Source organism: Macaca thibetana, chromosome 12, assembly GCF_024542745.1.
Source record: "Macaca thibetana thibetana isolate TM-01 chromosome 12, ASM2454274v1, whole genome shotgun sequence".
Lineage (NCBI taxonomy): Eukaryota > Metazoa > Chordata > Mammalia > Primates > Cercopithecidae > Macaca > Macaca thibetana.
The window spans coordinates 11,220,440-11,236,890 of NC_065589.1; the positions used below are offsets into that span (position 1 = coordinate 11,220,440).

Genomic DNA, 16,451 nt, shown 5'->3' on the forward strand with positions numbered 1-16,451 from the left:
GGTAAAAGGCAATTTTCAGAAAAAGATAAATTCATGACCCTTGTTCAGAAATAAAAAATGAGCATGTGTTAAAGATTTATTTTACTCATAAGAAGGGCAAGGCAGATGTTATAACTGGTTCAAAGGAGACATCAAAAAGCACAAATTTATATGGAGTGAAGGAATTGAATTGCAAACAGAGGCAAACTGGTTTTTCCACCATGGGGGTGTGGGGGGGTGTGTGTGGAAGAGAAGTCAATGGAAACTTCACCTGACAAGACAGTTTGCAAAGCCCTCCGTACCTGCAACTTAAAAAGAGGTGCAAAATAGCTCAAAGACCGTGAATGGGGCTGGAAGCAGACAGGTCCGGCTGTGCTTTAGATAATGTATAGTGTTTCATCGGAACAAAAAAGTTTTTCTTCACAATAGCTTAAATAACTATCTGGAAACATTTATTTCTTACAGCCCTAATAACTCTGGGCTCCCCCAAACACCACAAATTCAATCGCTCATTGGACATAACATTTTCCTCCTTTTAGACAGAAACAACAAACAGATTTATGACTAAGTTACTACTAAGTAAAAAGGAGGGGAGGCTGGAGGCTCTTGGGAGACAGTAGGGTATGGGGGTTAGGTGTGCAGGGCACAGAGTTCAAATTGTGCCTGTCACACAATAGCCGTGGGATCCTTCTCTTAGGGCCCTCCATTTTACTGGTTTACATGGTGTATAACAGGATTCCAGAAGCTTCCCCCTGCTCCTTCTCAGTTTAGGTGCACAGAATAAGTCACCTAGGAACAGGCTTTCTTTGTTAAGAGTAGGATTCTTTGAGTGGTCTCCTTTAGTTATGTAAATGTAGCTGAGTAGGCACCCATTACCCTGGGGGAAGAGTGGAACTGGACTTTTTGAGGCCTGACAAAAGCTGCCCCTTTTCAAGGCCCCTTGGAATGCAGAGCCGGTTGCAGGGGAGGAGGGAACCACTTTGCAAAGCCAGGGCCTTTGAGGAGGAAAGAGTTAAGGGACTAACTTAACTAAAATCTACTGTCTAAAAAGTTGCTTCACCAGGCCAGAGAGAACCTGAGTGAGTCTGTGGGATTCCCCCACAGACTGTGTAGCTGACTGGGAGGCACAGGACCCAGCACCCCGGCATGCTGCTGCTCTTTGGGGAAAGGTCGTTGAGCTTGTGAGGGTGATTGAGAGAAGGGTAACTTTGTTTTGGAAGCATAGGCCCCACCACAGCCTGTGCAGTGAAGGTAGCCAAGCCTCAGAAGCCACAGGACTGTGCAGGCCCGCTGTTCCACAGCGCCACTGTGTGGAGAGAGAGGGAACAACTGGAGATGATTGCTCAGACTTTCCACAGAACCCTCTCTTTGGAGGAGGGAAACCCACGAGGTTCTTGGACAATTTGAGAGTGGGTTCCAAGAGGGTGATATTGGATTTTTCTGCCAATAATGATCCATGAGGGATTTGAGCAATCAATGAGAAAAATTAAAAAGTAACTGTATTTGTACCCTGAGTTAAAATCATATTGACTACACGTTAACTGTTTACCAGGGTGCCAGGCATATGAAATGTGCTCCATAAAATGTCAGTTGTTATTACCAGGAAACAAGACTAAATGCCTGATTTACAATGGGCCAGAGTGAGCCAGAGGGAGGGGCGGAGGTGCCTCAAAACTGCCCTCTGCTCCCTCAGGCTGCCATGAACCCCTGCTCCTTGTCCCTCTGTGCTCAGGATAAAGTTGAAGTACTCCTGAACCTAGAAGACCTGAGAACCTGTCCTGCCTGCCTCCCAGCCTCCCACCCCTTCTCTCACCGCAGGTCCAGCCCCAAGAGGAGCTCCTTTCTGCTGCAGAATGCATCCACTCTGCTCCCAGCAGCCCTTGGTATACATGGTTCCCTCTGCCTGATCCTTCAGGGGCAGCTGAACCCATAACCGCCTCTGGGCCTCCACCTGGGCCTGGATCCTGTGACCCGTCCATCTCCGTTTTCTGGGTGTCCCTGGGCTGCCCTCTCCCATGCTGAACTGTGAGCCCCAATCCCTTCTCTACAGCCCAGAGCAGGACCTGGCTTCTGAGGGTGAGGAGGGACAAACAGGGCTGGCATCACAGTAGCAGGCCTCCCTCAGAAGCTTCTAGCACTTGGTTTAATGCTCAATGCTCTGCTGTGGCAATCTTAAATTCTTTTTTTTTTTTTTTTTTTTTTTTTTTTTTGAGAGACAGTGTCTCGCTCTGTCACCCAGGCTGGAGTGCAGTGATGCGATCACAGCTCACTGTAGCTTTGACCTCCTGAGCTCAAGGGATCCTCCCACCTCAGTTTCCCAAAGCAATATCTGGCAACTTTGGCCCCAGACAGGTGTATGCCATGACTCTGAGGTCATTTTAAATTTTTTTGTACAAAAAATTAGCCAGGCATGGTGGCGGGTGCCTGTAGTCCCAGCTACTCGGGAGGCTGAGGCAGGAGAATGGTGTGAACCTGGGAGGTGGAGTTTGTAGTGAGCTGAGATCACACCACTGCACTCCATCCTGGGCGACAGAGTGAGACTCCATCTCAAAAACAATAATAACAATAATAATTTTTTTCATAGAGGCAGGGGTCTCACTATGCTGCCCAGGCTGGTCCCAAATCCCTGGGCTCAAGCCATCCTCCCACCTCAGCCTCCCAAAGTGTTGCGATTACAGGCATGAGCCTGGCCTTTAAAATTCTTAATACCTTTTTAGAACCAGGGTCCTGTCATTTCATTTTGCACTGGGCTCTGCAAATTATGCAGCCAGCTGGTCAAGAGGGAACTGTGGGAAGACCTGGGCTGAGGGAGAAACAGCAGCAGCACTGTCCCCTTTTCCTTCCTGGGTATCTGAGCGCCCTGGGATTCCCCTGAGCTGGGTACAGGCAGGGAGCTGCTGGCTGGCTTGCTCACACTGCTGCCCGAGTGACTCTTCTCCTGGGGGCAGCTCCCTCCCCACCCTGGAGGTCAGCAGCTTGGGCCAAGGTCCCTGGCACACAGCTATAGGCTATTTCAGTGCTTTCAGGTTGACTGGAAGGGACATCAGGGAGCCCACCGGCCTCTGTACGGCCAACCTAATCCCACCCACTGAAATATTAGCTTCGGGGCCAACTCTGGCCTCACCCTCTTGGCCCACGCTTTGGCCACAGCTCAGCTGTCCACCAGGGCACAGTCAAGGGCCGGGTGCATTGCTAGCTCCCAGGTTTTTCTGTTGCTGTACTCCCATGCCCACTTTAATCCTAGCACTCAGCCCCATCTAAATCCCTTCTAGAAGTCCTTGTGCACCCACCAGCCAAGAACAAGGAACAAGCTGTGTCTTCAGAAATCTCTGGTAACCTTGGCCTCAGACAGGCTCTCTGATGGAGCTGGGAACAGGAAGTTTCACACCAAAAACAAAAAAAAAAACAAAAAAAAAAAAGGTCCCGTTTTATTGAGAAAATAGTGTCAATCCCTCCATCTTTCCTAGGTGACCCCCGCTGAGGTAGGAGGTGGCAACTTTCTGCACCCACCCCCACGGCTGATCCATCCCTTCACCGGGCAGATGCTGGTCTGCTAGGCCCTGGAGAAGCAGGGTGCGGTGGGGCAGGGCTCTGGAGGGGGCTGGGCTGTGAGGGGCCTGGGGGTGCTGAGGGCAGGCAGCTGGAATGAGGGAAGGGAAGGGAGGACACCACCCCCTCCTGAAGCCTGGAGCCTTCTCCCTCCAAATTCTTCATAAATAAAACTTCACAGTAATAGAGGAATGTCCACTTCCAGGGCCAAACCGGCTGCTTTCCAGCCAGGGAGCCAGGCCTGGGCTGGTGGGGGCTGCGGGAGGAACTCGCCTTGGGTGGGGGTCAGCAGCTCCGGGACTTCGGGGGGCCAGGAGCACTGCTCTTCTGCCCTGTGTCGGGGTAGGGTAGGACTGCAGCCCCAGGGAGGTTCTGAGGGGTGCTGAGGTAGTCAGAGCGGTCGCCCTTCCAGACCTTACAGGACACAGCCAGGAGCCGAGGCCCTGGAGCAGAGGCAGCCGTCTCCAGGCAGGCCTGGGGCTGCGGAGAGCCTGCTGGGCTCTCTCTCCCAGGAGACCAGGGTGTGGACTGCTGGGTGCCTGTGAGCCTGCGCAGGGTTGAGTTTCTCCTGCCAGGGCCACCTGGCCTCTGGGGAGACTGAGGCATTTCACAGAAGACTCTTCCCTGTGAAGACAAGGGGCGGTCACAGACCCATCAGGTCAGGCCTAGCCCAGGTACCTGAGCACAGGGTTGCTCCAGAGGTCACCAGGACCTCCCACTCCACGTCTGAGGGGGCCAGCAACGGACCCAGGTCAGGAGGGCTGCCAGGGCCTGGCGCCTTGCTCCTCAGAGAGGGCCTCCGGACTGGGCAACTCCAACTGTTCCTGGGCCTCAGTTTCCTAGAATTATCCATACAGGGAGGTCACTTTCTGGCTACCTGCACCCCACCACACCCAGTGGCACGTAGGCCTCAACCCTCCACCTCCCCTTGGGTACCAAGGGCTAGGCCTGGGCACTGCGGCTCCAGCCCCAATACCATGGGGACTCAGGAGCACGTGCCCTGGCCTGTCCCAGTGGCCCGGCTGGGGTCAGAGCACCTGGAGCTTGCGGGAGCAGGTGAGATTGCTGTGCACCAGCCCCCACATGGCCAGCAGCTCAGGGGGCAGCAGCTTGTGCACCACGAGCATGGCGCGGAAAAAGCACGGCTCCTTGTTCATGCGGCTGTTGCGGTTGCGGGAGATGCCAAAAGTCTTGAAGCCCTCGTGGGCCATGGGCCGCACGCCCAGCACCTCCAGGCACATGCCCAGAAAGACATCGTCGATCGGGTAGAGCTCCAGGGTGTCGCAGGCATGGTGCAGGCGCCGGGCCAGGCTGCCGGCCATGAGGAAGCCACCACCACCTGCGTACGGGGGATAGCTGGCCTTGCTGTACAGGGCTCCGGGGATGTAGTATTTATTGTCTTTCCTGCGGATGGGCCGAGCGTGCTGCAGGACGTCGCCCACGAACAGGTTTTCCTGTGGCTGCCGGTCAGCCAGAAATTCTAGCAAGTTGGTGGGGTTGACGAAGACATCATCGTCGCCTTTGAAAATGAAGGGGACATGGGGGCAGTAGATGTCCAGCCACTTGAGGAAGTGGATCTCCTTGAGGGTCAGGTTGAAGAAGGTGTCGAGAAAGTCCCACTGCAGGATGTCGCCGTAGAGGCGGTCTTCATAGGCCAGCAGCTGCTGGTAGTGCGTGCGCTCCTCCTGCTTGGAGGCCGTGCCCAGAAGGAAGAGGGTGCGCACGGCGCCTCGGCCGCTACCAGCGGACTCCCGCTCGCGGCCCCAGGTCTGGCGGATGGCCTCGCGGCGGTCGTGCTGCGTGATGACCGACTTGACAACCACCAGCAGGTAGACATCGCCCCCGCACTTCTCTGGGTGGTTCAGCAGCATGGGGAAGTAGCGGCAGTGGCGGTAGAAGAGAAACTGCCGGAACTGCGGCTCCAGGCCCTTGAACCAGGGCTGGCGGGTCAAGTTGATATTGGCTGAGCAGTTAGTGGTGGTCACGTCCCAAGCCTGGGGCCCCTGAGAGGCCATGGGTGTAGGCGCAGCCACATCTTGCAGGTTCTTCCAGAAGTTGTTGGGGTTCACCAGCTGTCCATTTGGTTTCTGGGCCTTGTGTGGCTCCAGGGTGGGTGGCAGAGGCTCCTGCAGAAACTGACGAGGGGTGAGACTGCGCTGGAACACTGTCAGGGCCACGAGCAGGCCCAGGGCCAGGCACAGACTCCGGTAGACGGTTTTCTTCCTGTGGGGGAGAGTGGACAGTACAGAGGAGAGAGAAAAGATGAGCCCAGGACTTTCCTGGCGCCCCCCTTGGAAAGCTGGGTGGTCCCAGATGGGCAAGTGGACCTGGGCACAGGCTCAGTCCTGGAGCCCCTAAGTGGTCAGGGGAGGGTCCCGCTTCCTCTCCCACCGTGCCCTCTCTCTCGCCCACCCTGCCCTCTCCTCCAGGAGCACTGAGTAGTTTACAACCTCTCTGGGCCACAATTTCTTCTTCCCCCAAATGGGGCTAAAACACAGGATTGGAGTGCTCTATAAAGCACCAGGAAGTGGGTGTGCGGTTGGGGGAATGCTGTCACCTTATCAGGAAGGTGGAAACCTCTGCCCTGTTCCCCACCCCTGGAACCCCAATGCCTTTCATTTCCCTGTGCAACCTCCACAGCAGTAGGTATCGGTATCATTAGATGACTCACAGCCAGAGTCATTGAGAGGGCACCCTCTGACCCTCTGTGCCGCCTGGGTGCTCCATCACATGTGGGGCACACTGGAGAGCAGCTTGAACTTAGGACCTGAGGAAGACCGGCCCTCCTCCCCCTTCTCCAGTCTGTCTCAGGCAACAAAGAGCAGCCCTCATGGTTGATGGAGGCCCAAGGATGCAGTGAGCACCTCTAGCATGGCACTGCCTCACCCCTACCTTAACATCCCCAGCTCATAACACCCCATTAGAAGACATGAGGCTCCAGCTCTACTCCCTGGGAGGGGACACATTTGCAGCCCCAGCCCTTGAGGGACCCTCCTTGCCCAGAGACCCCCGTCACACCCATTTCAGAAGGAGAAATTAGAGCTCTCTGCCAGGAGTGCTGGTCGTCCCAAGCCCTGGGGCCTGAGCCCCTGTCCTGAAGGACCTCCTCTCTTCATCTCACCCTCCAGGGGCTGCCAGGACACCTGCCCGACCCTCCCCAGTGGAGACCTGGGGGCTCAGAGCTCTGGGGATGCAGAGTGGCCTTCCAGGGTCAGCCTAGCAGAGAGATGGCACTGACCTCCAAGCGGGAGGAGCAGGGTGGCAGGAGAGACAGGGAGCCCGTGGAGACGCCTGGGATGCCCTGAGGGCTGGCCTGGTTGCAGGTCCAGGCCCCAGGGTGAATGCAGGCTGAGCCCCATAGAGCGACATTTTCTCCATAGGGTCCCCAGGTTGCCAGGGCACGTAGTTGGAGGAAGACAGGGGCACCTTAGGTGCGGGCTGGGGGTGTGACCCAAGGTCTAGCTCTCCCGGGAGGGGAACGGAGGGCTCCGGATCCGGCCCTGCCAGCCCTAGGGGTTCCAGGGAAGCCGCCCACCGAGGCCGGGACGGGGGAGGTCGGGGGGTGCACCGGGAGGGCAGCGAGGCCCTGGGCTGCGGGCGCTCCACCTGCCGGGTCCGCTCCATTCGTAGGGAAAGCACGAGAGAGGCGGAGAGGGGCCGGGCGGGCGGCGGCCGGAGGTCCCGCGGAAGGAAGCCCCGAGAGGAGGAGAGTGGCTCGGGCGCAGGGGGCCCTCGGGGGTCTGGAAGGGCGAGGGGACCCGGCTGCCGGCAAGACCTGGGGTCACCGCCGGGGTCCTGGAGCGGTGTCCGGGGCCGCGGGGCCGGGGAGCTGAGCGCGGCGCCCCAAGAACCCCCGCCACCCCCCACGAATCCAGGGCCGCGCACCGCGAACATCGCCGCCCCGCCGCGCCCGCCCGTCCGTCACCGGGAAACTGAGGCCGGCGCGGCGCGCGCGCGGGAGCATCTCCCATTCCAGGAGTCCCGGCGCCCGTCTGTGGCCGCAGAGGAGGGAGAGTCCCGGGCCCGCACCCCCGCCCAGGCCCCCGACGGTCCCCCGCCCCACTCACCACAGCGACATGGCGGCCCGGGCCGGAGCGGCGGAGGGGCGAGCAGCTCGCAGCTCTGGGCGCCGCGGCTCGGGCCGGCGGGACGGCGGGCGGGCGGGGACGGAGGCCGGGCCGCGCCCCCGCCGCGACTTTCCTCTTCCCGGCCGCGGGAGGAGGGGCCGGCAGGGGCGGTGGCCCAGGTGCCTTAACCCCTTCGGCACCCCGGGCCCGCCCCGCCGCCGCCTGGCGGGGACCACCTCATTTCTCCGAGACGGCCCCTAGGCTCCCCAAACGCGCCTAGCAGACAGTGTACGGCCGAGGTGGGGCTTCGGAGCCCGCGGGGGTCACCTCCAATCCCGGGGACGCCTGTTCCTGGCGGAGCCTCCTGGGGTGGGGGTGGGGGTCGCCGGCGCCTCTTGGACTTGTGCGAAACCTGAACACCCGGTCCCCTCCAAGACCCTGGGGCACCCCAAGGGCCGGCCATTTCCCTCTGGCCCCATTCGGACTTGTCTTTGGGGCCAGAGGCAGACAGGGGGCCCTTTTCTCCCTCTGCTACCTTCTGCCCCTGCACCTTTCCCCTACCCAGGCAGACCCCTTTCCCAGCTGTTGGGCTACCTCGGGCCAGGAGCAAAGCCAGCCACTAGGGGAAGAGGCCGTATGAGGCTGGGCTCCATGTCAGGACTCGCCCAGGCTGTGGCTCTGGAAGCCTTCTTTGTGCCCCCACCGTGTCCCCCTCTCCACCTCTGGGGTTCCTCCGACCTCTGAGGACTCCCTACCACCAGGGACGACCTGTTGGCCCAGCCCTATCTCCTTTCTTTTTTCACCTATCACTCAAAACCCTTTTTGTCCTCAAGCCTTTATTAGTCTGCTTGTGCACACCAGGCCTAGCTGCTGTGGGGAGTGGGCCGACAGAGAACACGGAGGGGGCTTGGTCCAGCCAGGTGACTTCCGGAATCCTCCAGCAGGGAGAGCCATCGCTGGTCCTGCTGTTGCTCAGGTTGTTCTGGTATTGTTCCGGGTTGAGGTTTCGGTGCTTAGCATCCAACAGGACCTCCAAAATGCCCATAGAATTGAAACGGAAGCACGCTGTTGTCCAATCATAATAGCTAACGTCCACTGAGCAGCTACAATATGCCAAACCTGGTTCTCCGCCCATGAACGACTGGTTCACTTAATCCTAGAGGCATGCACTATTATTCCCACCTTACAGGGGAAGAAATGGGGGTGCAGAGGGGAACTCCCAGCCAGCTCAGTGAACAGCTAGTGCAGAGTTAGTAAGCACATCCAGGAGGCCTGCATGGCCTGAAGGCTGGCTCTGAACCCTTCCTGCCTGGTCTGAAGGCTGGCTCTGAGCCCTTCCTCAACCTTTTTTCCCAGGGACAGCAGTGACAAGGAGGTACTTTCCTGCCCAGCACATAGGGAGGCTAGGAGTCCCCAGCTGGATCCTAAGCCCTCGAGGCCAGGGTGAGGAGCCCCTTCTGCCCTGTCCTTAAGGTTCAAGGGCCCTTGGAGGGGGAGGAGAAACTTAAGGTACCGTAGAATGTTCTGGAATGTTGTAACTGCCAATTAGGGAATGTGAAGGGCCTTTCAGACAGAATTCCAGAGGAGTACCTTGGGGCTGATGCCCTTTGTAATGGCCCTCCAAAAGTTCGAGAGCAGGAGAGGGGCTGACCTGCAGCCCAAAGCCCCTGTTGGCCTGGCTGCCTGCCACTGAGGGCCACCCACAATTCCTACAGCTCCACGGCTCACTTCATCCCAGTGTCGCCTTGGCTACCTGTTCCCACAGGGCACCAAGCATTTTGCTCCGCTGCCCAGGCTTCCGGGTTCCCCACTTCACCCTGCAAGTGTGGCCCTGGTTTCCCTGGCTCCACACAGGTGCCCTCCTGAGAGCTGCCTGCCTGGTTTCAGCACTGACCTCTCACCTGGTGCTGCGGGGTCTCCTCCTCCTGCTGAGGGGTGGACACAGCTGTCCCTGGGAAGGGGTTTTGAGCCCATGTTTGGGGATGGCAGGCATGGGGGTTGGGTCAGAGTCTTGCACTTCCTGGCTGTCACTGGGGGCAGGTGGCTTTTCCCCTTGAGACCTCAATTTCCTGCCAGCTCAGAGCCTTGTGAGATGACGCCAATGAAGCACAGACATAGGCGTCCTCTACGTAAAGAGCTTGGTGGAAGGCCGGCTACTGTTAGTGTTATCATTGATGTCCAGCCTACTCCACAAGGCCCCAGCAGCACAAGGACCCGAGGAGGTGGGAGCAGAGGGAGCTGCCCAAGGTCAGCGGAGTGTTTGCCAGAGGAATCTGGTCAGTTGAGACAAGCGGTTTGTCATCATGGAATCATTTGATCTGTGCCTAGGTTGAATTCAGAGAGGGGAAATGAATGACAATTAGATGCGAGTCTCTGATGGTGGGGTGGGAGTGGGGAGTGTGGAGCCGGGCCAGGCTCGGGTCAGCCTCCCCTGTTACTCCAATGTGCTCCCCTGTGGGGCAGCTGAGTCAGTCCCTATGGCAAGCACAGTGGTCCCCCCACCGCCAATCTAGCCAGTTCCACCTGCCCCAGCCAGAGGGCAGAGCCCCAGCAGATTCCTGTGGATTTACGCGAGGCCCCAAGGAAGGCAGGCCTGTCTGCAATGGGATCTGCCTTCCTGCTGTCCCCGACCCTGGCTGAAGGCAGAGTCCAGAGGTAGAGGGAAGTTCCAGAGCAGCAGATCCCAGGAGAAGAGGGTGGGCGAAGAAGAGCTGGCTGCATAGGCTGCAGGAGTCCCAAGCCAAGGTGGAGGTGTGTTCTGTGTCCTTGTCACAAGGCCACTCCGTGCACCTCAGGTTGCTCCCTTGGAGGGGGAAGCTCGTGAGCCGGGACGTTGGAGGACCCCAAGGAATGCCCTCTTCCCCAGTACATCTTTTGGCCCCTCAGCCCATCCCCCCCTCCACCTCCACTTTCTTTTATATCCCACCCCTTCAACCTTCCAGAATAGGTTGGAATCCGACCCTGCTGGTGACCCCAGCACAGGCCTTTGCCCAGAGGTGAGGGCTGCAGAGACCTAAGGGTGGGAGTATCTGACTGGCCAGAAAACACACTGGGTCAGTGGCTTGACTGGACAAGGTGGGGGCCAACTTGGGTCAGAGGGACCCCCGAAGCAGAAGGTGAGGTGTCTTGCGTGCCTTGCAGAGGGGTGGCCATCGTGGGGCAAGAGCACGGAGCCCAGCAGGGGCCACGGTCAGGCAGCTGTGCTGGCTGTAATCGCCTCAGCGCTGCTGTGATTTTGTGGGCATGTGAGTTAATTTTAGTTGGTGTTTTTGAAAGACCTGAACAGCAGTCTACCCTCCAGGGGCAGCCACAGCCAGCACTTCAAATGTGGTTGTCTACTGTCACAGCAGAGGGTCTGTGCATTAGCACGGGAGGGTCAGAAATCATTGTTCTGTAGTAAAAAAAGTATTACTGAAGATGTGTGCCTGGGAAGAAGCACCACAAGTCCCCTCTGCTTGTGCCTGGACGAGCCCAGCCACCAGCAGGGCAGTGCCCTGGGTCTGGAACTTTCTCTGAGTGGTTCTGGGCCCCCACAGGTGATGCTCCGACTGGAGGTTAGCTAGTCATTGGTGAGCATGTCCTTGAATTCGCCCTGACAAAAGCTTTTGTGACGGGACAGAGTGGGACTTCCCGGAGCTCATGGGCAGAGGCGGGGTGTCTGTTTCTGTGCTTCGTGCTAACAGATGTTTCCAGTAGGGTAGCTGTTGGGTCTGAGAGTTGATTTCGTGTAACATGCCATCCGATGAGGAAGTGTGGGGTGAGACCTACGCTTTCTCAACTACCTCTGGTCCTTGAAGGCCACCAATATCCACTGCAGAGAACCCGACCCATCCTGCAGGCCAGTGCAGGAGGGACCTCAAGGCTGCTGAGTCAAGGGGGTCACTGCCCAGACAAGCACTGGGGGAGTGCCCCCAGGTAAACTGGTGTCCCCCAGAAATGGCTCCCGTGTGAAGCCAAGGCAGTGTCTGGATCGAGGGCAGAGGGAAGGGAAGTAGGTATGGAAAATGAAAAGGGAGAGCACATTTCTTCCGGGGACAGGTCTTCCTTTGAAGGGGTGGGAGGAGGAGGAGGCCAGGATGGAGCAAGCAGAGAGGTAGGAGGAGATGACCGTGTCTTCAAGGCGTGAGGTGGTCTGAAGTCTGGGAAGTCCCCTTGCCCAAGGGAAGACTGGGCTAGAAAGAAGCCCAGATCACAAGGTGTTCAGCTGAAACAGGAAAAAGTTTAAAGAGGCTGCATGCGGCTGGGCGCGGTGGCTCACGCCTGTAGTCCCAGCACTTTGGGAGGCCGAGGCAGGCAGATCTCTTGAGGTCAGGAGTTCGAGACCAGCCTGACCAACATGGTGAAACCCCGTTTCTACTAAAATACAAAAATTAGCTGGGCGTGGTGGCAGGTGCCTGTAATCCCAGCTACTTGGGAGGCTGAGGCAGGAGAATCACTTGAACCTGGGAGGCAGAGGTTGCAGTGAGCCGAGATTGTGCCATTGCACTCCAGCCTGGGCGGCAGAGTGAGACTCCGTCTTAAAAATAAAAATAAAAATAAAAAAGGCTGCAAGCAGGGCCCTCATAGAAGCAGCATGCCCCGAACCCTGAGGTGCCCTTCCATGGCCCAGTCCTGCCCAATAAAGCCCAGCCCACCAACCAGGAAGACACCTCGCCCTCCCCGAGGAGGTGCTTCTTACCAGTTCCAGAGCCCGCATGCAGAGATGCTGCCTAGGAGACTGTAATTCCCCAGAGATGCCCAGTGATTCTCACAGTGTAGGCAGGTTTGGGAACCACCGGCTTTGAGCCCTCCAATCCCTGCTCTCTTGGTTGGCCTTGAGCCAGGGCCAGAGGAGGGCCACTGCTTCACTGAACCTGGGCAGGAGAAGGACAGAATGGGGAAGCAGCAATGGAGGAGATTGGAGCCAGAAAGGAATGAGTTAAGGAAGTTAAACGTTCCCACTGAAATAGGTGGTAGTTGAAGAAGCAGAAGTGGGTTTAGGAGCTTGAGAAGAGTGGAAGAGGGTGTCCACAGCCTCTGTGCAGGATCTGAGAAGGTCAGGGAGGAACAATGAGGCATGTCGAGGGCCAGGCAAAGGTGCTCCCGGGAAACCCAGCTGTGCGGTTCCGGGCAGGTATTGCCCAGGGCTCCTCTGGTTGTGACAGACAACAGCCTGACCCAAGGTGGCTCCAGCCAGAGGGATTTGTTGGCTCATATAACGGGATCCCCCTCTCCCTACACAGCCTCTCTCTCTGGACAGTTGCCCAGCCCCTGGCAGTTCCCTAAGGTCCGTGGGCTTCTTCATGAAGAGCAGGAGAAACACAGGCTCACACATGGGCTGAGGCACTTGTCACCTCATCTCAGGGACCTCAGAGAAAAGAGAGATTTTTCCCTCTCTCACCTCCATATACAGATGTCCAGGGAAGGACTGTCACTAGTCTCGCTTCAGTCATGTCCCCAACCTGGGCCAATGATCACGTTGGGGAGGCGGGGGCACCACGGTTGGCCAGGCCTGGGTTATGCATTCCCTTCTGTGTTTGTGACAAGTCCTGAGATCTGCAGCCTCATAGGAACAGCCTGGAGTGGGCAGATCCATCAAAAGAAGCTGCTGTTATCACGAAAACCCGGTTCCAGAGGCTCACTCAGCAGCCGCAGAGATGCCCGGGCCGGGTTTCCCCTCACGCCAAGCCCCTGGGACTCTCAGGTCATCCAAAACAAAGCCCTAGATGAGAGTCCCCGAAGGCCGGAGAATCAGGTGGGAGGTGCTGGGAAATGCCTCCACACATGCTCCTGATCACCCCTTCTTTCTGGGGTGGGGGGAGCCCCAGGCTGGCCAGCGGAGGGAGGACGCAGCTCCTTCTGGGGCTGAGCAGCTCTCCGGACTCCTTCCTGTGGCCAGGCACCCACTGGCTGCTCTGGGCTTTTTGGGTGTGGGACCCAGGCAAGTCAGGGTAGAGCTGGGCAGCCAGAGAAAGAAGCTGGAGTTCAAAGATGCTGAGGAACTGGAAGCCCAGCAGAGAGGGCTCAGAAGGCAAAGAAGGAGTGGAGCAGCACGCCCCAGACACAGGGCGGTGGGGCTGCACCTAGGCAACTGTCGGCAGGGGCGTTGTTGGGCACACATGGACACACACTCTCACAATCACTCACACACACGCAGAAATATGCAGGCATACGTGTGAACCCAGACACATGAACACACACACCCAGGGACATGCATGCACACACAGACACGCGTATTTGGAGAGACACAAACCACACCTATACACATAGAGGTCAGATACACAGACATGCATGTAACCCTCACACGTACACACTCACACACCTGACATCCATGCACATTTGGTAAAAAACACAGACACACCCATCCACACACACACAGCCAGAGACACGCGCACACACACACACACACCATGCCATGGTCTTTCCCAGGTGGAAGGGGCCTCCCCCAGCCAGCTTATCTGCCACCAGTGAAACTCTGCCTGGTAGACCCTTGGGAAGGGGCTCAGGACCAGGCAGGGCCGTGTTACATCCGTGAGCAGCCCTTGTGATCCTTGCCCAAGTCCTCAAGTCTGTGCCTCCCATGACCTTCTGGGCCCTCTGGGCGCTGTCCACACACCCTTAACACCACCCGCATCTGCCCCCACCTCAATCCAGCAACCCTGTCTCCGTTCACTCAGATCCCAGCTTCCTTCTGCTCAAATGTGCTCTCCCCACCGCCTTTGAGAATCCGGTGAGTGCCTGCTCATCTTTCAAAACCCACCTCAAATGCCCCCTCCCTTGGAGCGGGCACTCCCTCCTTGGCCGGCGCTCCCCTGCACGAGCCTCCTCTGTCTGTCCCTCCTCCACCTGTCCCACCACACGGGGCACTGCTAGGAGCAGGGACCGGCCCTTCCGTGTTCCTGGTGGGCAACACGCAGGAGGGCGGGGCTGATGCCCACTGGCTGAGCAACTGCAGGACCACATCGCCAGCGTGGCCGCCTGGAGGAGACCCGGGCAGGGAGGAGGGGCAGCCATATTCAGAGGGCAGTGGGGTGTGCCCACCCCAGGGAGCCCGGGGCGGCCTGGGCAGATGTGCAGAGCCTCAGCCCCACCCCCAGCACACACTGCCACACATTCACCCATGGTGGGCATTGTGCCCCTCGCCCTGGAGAGCTGGGCCCAGGCAGCACCCTCCCCCAGGCCACCATGACTCACATCCCACCCGCCGGGCGGCCGGCCTGGGTACACACAGCCTCCTTTCAGCCCCTTGGCCTCAAACACTAGCTTAGTCTTCCCTCTCGGGCACCTCCCCTCCCAGGCTGGCAGCTCAGCCCCATGCTGAGGCCACGCGGAGGCCTGCTTCCTCTCCGGAGCACAGGGCTCCCTGTCTCTCGTCACCCGGCTGCCGTCCAAGCTGGCCCTGAATGGCTGCCTTTTCATGGAGCAGAGCCTGGCCAGGTGCAGGCTGGGCAGCCCTGCTCCCACTGGGCCCGCCAGATCTCTCTGCCTGTGGCTCTGCTGCCCTGGGAGAGAGGTGGGCTGGAGAGCTGGAGGGCTCCAGAGGTCCTTCCCTGCCTCTGGCCAAAGGCCTACTTACACACACACGAAATCTCCTCTTCACACACACCCTCCTCTCTGCTTCTCCAGCAGCCCTACAGCCTGGCCAGGCACAGATTCTTATTAGTCCCATTTTACAGAGAAGGAAACAGGCGGGTCGGTGGTGGGGCTGGGACTTGGTGCCATTAGAGTAGCATTAATAATGCAACCTGGCCAGGTGTGGTGACTCACGCCTGTAATCCTAGCACTTTGGGAGACTGAGGCAGGAGGATCGCTTGAGCTCAGGAGTTCAAGACCAGCCTGGGCAACACAGTGAGACCCCCATCTCTACAAATATTTTTAAATTAGCAAGGTGTGGTGGTTTGTGCCTGTGGTTTCAGGAGGCTGAAGTGAGAGGAGGCTGAGGCTGAGGTGAGCCTAGGAAATTGAAGCTGCAGTGAGCCATGATTGCATCACTGCTTTCCAGCATAAATGATAATAAATAATAGTAATATTATTAAATATTTTCTCAAAAAAAATTAATAGTGTGGCCTCACAGGGTTGCAGTGAAGCACTAAGGCAGCAGGCTCCCTGAGCACCGCTAGCAGGTCCACAGGTGGCCCCCATGATGATAATCACAACATCATTTCTGAGTTTGTAGCTGGCACCTCTCTCCATATTTTAGTAGAGACCTCACTCCTCTAGTCTCAGGGGTGACCTCTCGGCCAGGTTGAACCAGTCATGGTACCTTATACCCCTTGCACCCCAACGATGTGCTTGGTCCAAGCGATGGGCCTGTGACCTGAGCTGGGCCAATCAAGGCTCTTCCTGGGGCATTTTCAAAGGGCACTGGTCTCTGATCATCAGGGTTTTCAGGGTGTGACTCTGGCCCCAGGCCCCTTTGCTGCAGGGAAAAGACTAAAACAACACGCAAAGCAAAACAGAGAAGCCAGAGTCTGAACAGGGCTGGAATCCTGGTTTCGAGGCCCTGCAGTGGGCAAATGAATGCCCTTTACCCAAAGATATCCACACCCTTGTCCCTGGCCCCTGGGACTATGTTACATACCCTTGTCCTGGCCCCTGGGACTATGTTACATACCCTTGTCCCTGGACCCTGGGACTATGTTAGGTCACAGGGAAATAAGGGCCTTCGCAGATGTAATTAAGGTCATGGACCTTAAAAAAGAAAAATTGTCTTGGATGATCTGGGGTGGCCCAACCTAATCACTCAAGTCCTTAAAAGCAAGGAACTTTCTCTGGCTGGAAGCAGAGGCGATGCAGCAGAAGAGAAAGTTGCAGATTCCGGGCATGAGAAGGCTTTGGCCTCCTTTACTGGACCCATATTTGGTCCAGAGACACCAG

At 57.7% G+C, this 16,451-nt stretch overlaps 1 protein-coding gene across 2 annotated transcripts; it reads right to left on the reverse strand.

Annotated features, from left to right (window-relative positions):
• Positions 1-727: 727 nt before the first annotated feature.
• B3GNT7 (UDP-GlcNAc:betaGal beta-1,3-N-acetylglucosaminyltransferase 7) lies at positions 728-9,677 on the reverse strand. 2 transcript variants are annotated; one of them, XM_050751134.1, is made up of 2 exons: positions 9,497-9,677; positions 728-5,751 (listed from the first exon to the last, which is right to left on the reverse strand). In XM_050751134.1, exons 1-2 carry the CDS (start codon positions 9,586-9,588, stop codon positions 4,557-4,559), a joined length of 1,287 nt encoding a protein of 428 aa, XP_050607091.1. In that variant the 5' UTR covers positions 9,589-9,677; the 3' UTR covers positions 728-4,556. The 2 variants fall into 2 exon arrangements, with proteins under 2 accessions (XP_050607091.1, XP_050607092.1); XM_050751135.1 differs by lacking the exon at positions 9,497-9,677 and adding an exon at positions 7,596-7,780.
• Between the last annotated feature and the right edge of the window lie 6,774 nt (positions 9,678-16,451).

Bases quoted from the DNA above. Each gene is read 5' to 3' on its own strand.
- B3GNT7 (XM_050751134.1), bottom strand. From the start codon at position 9,588: ATGCCTGCCATCCCCAAACATGGGCTCAAAACCCCTTCCCAGGGACAG. The intron at 5,752-9,496 runs GTGAGAGGTCAG...TCTCCCCCACAG, and splicing joins AGGAGACCCCGCAGCACCAG to GAAGAAAACCGTCTACCGGA.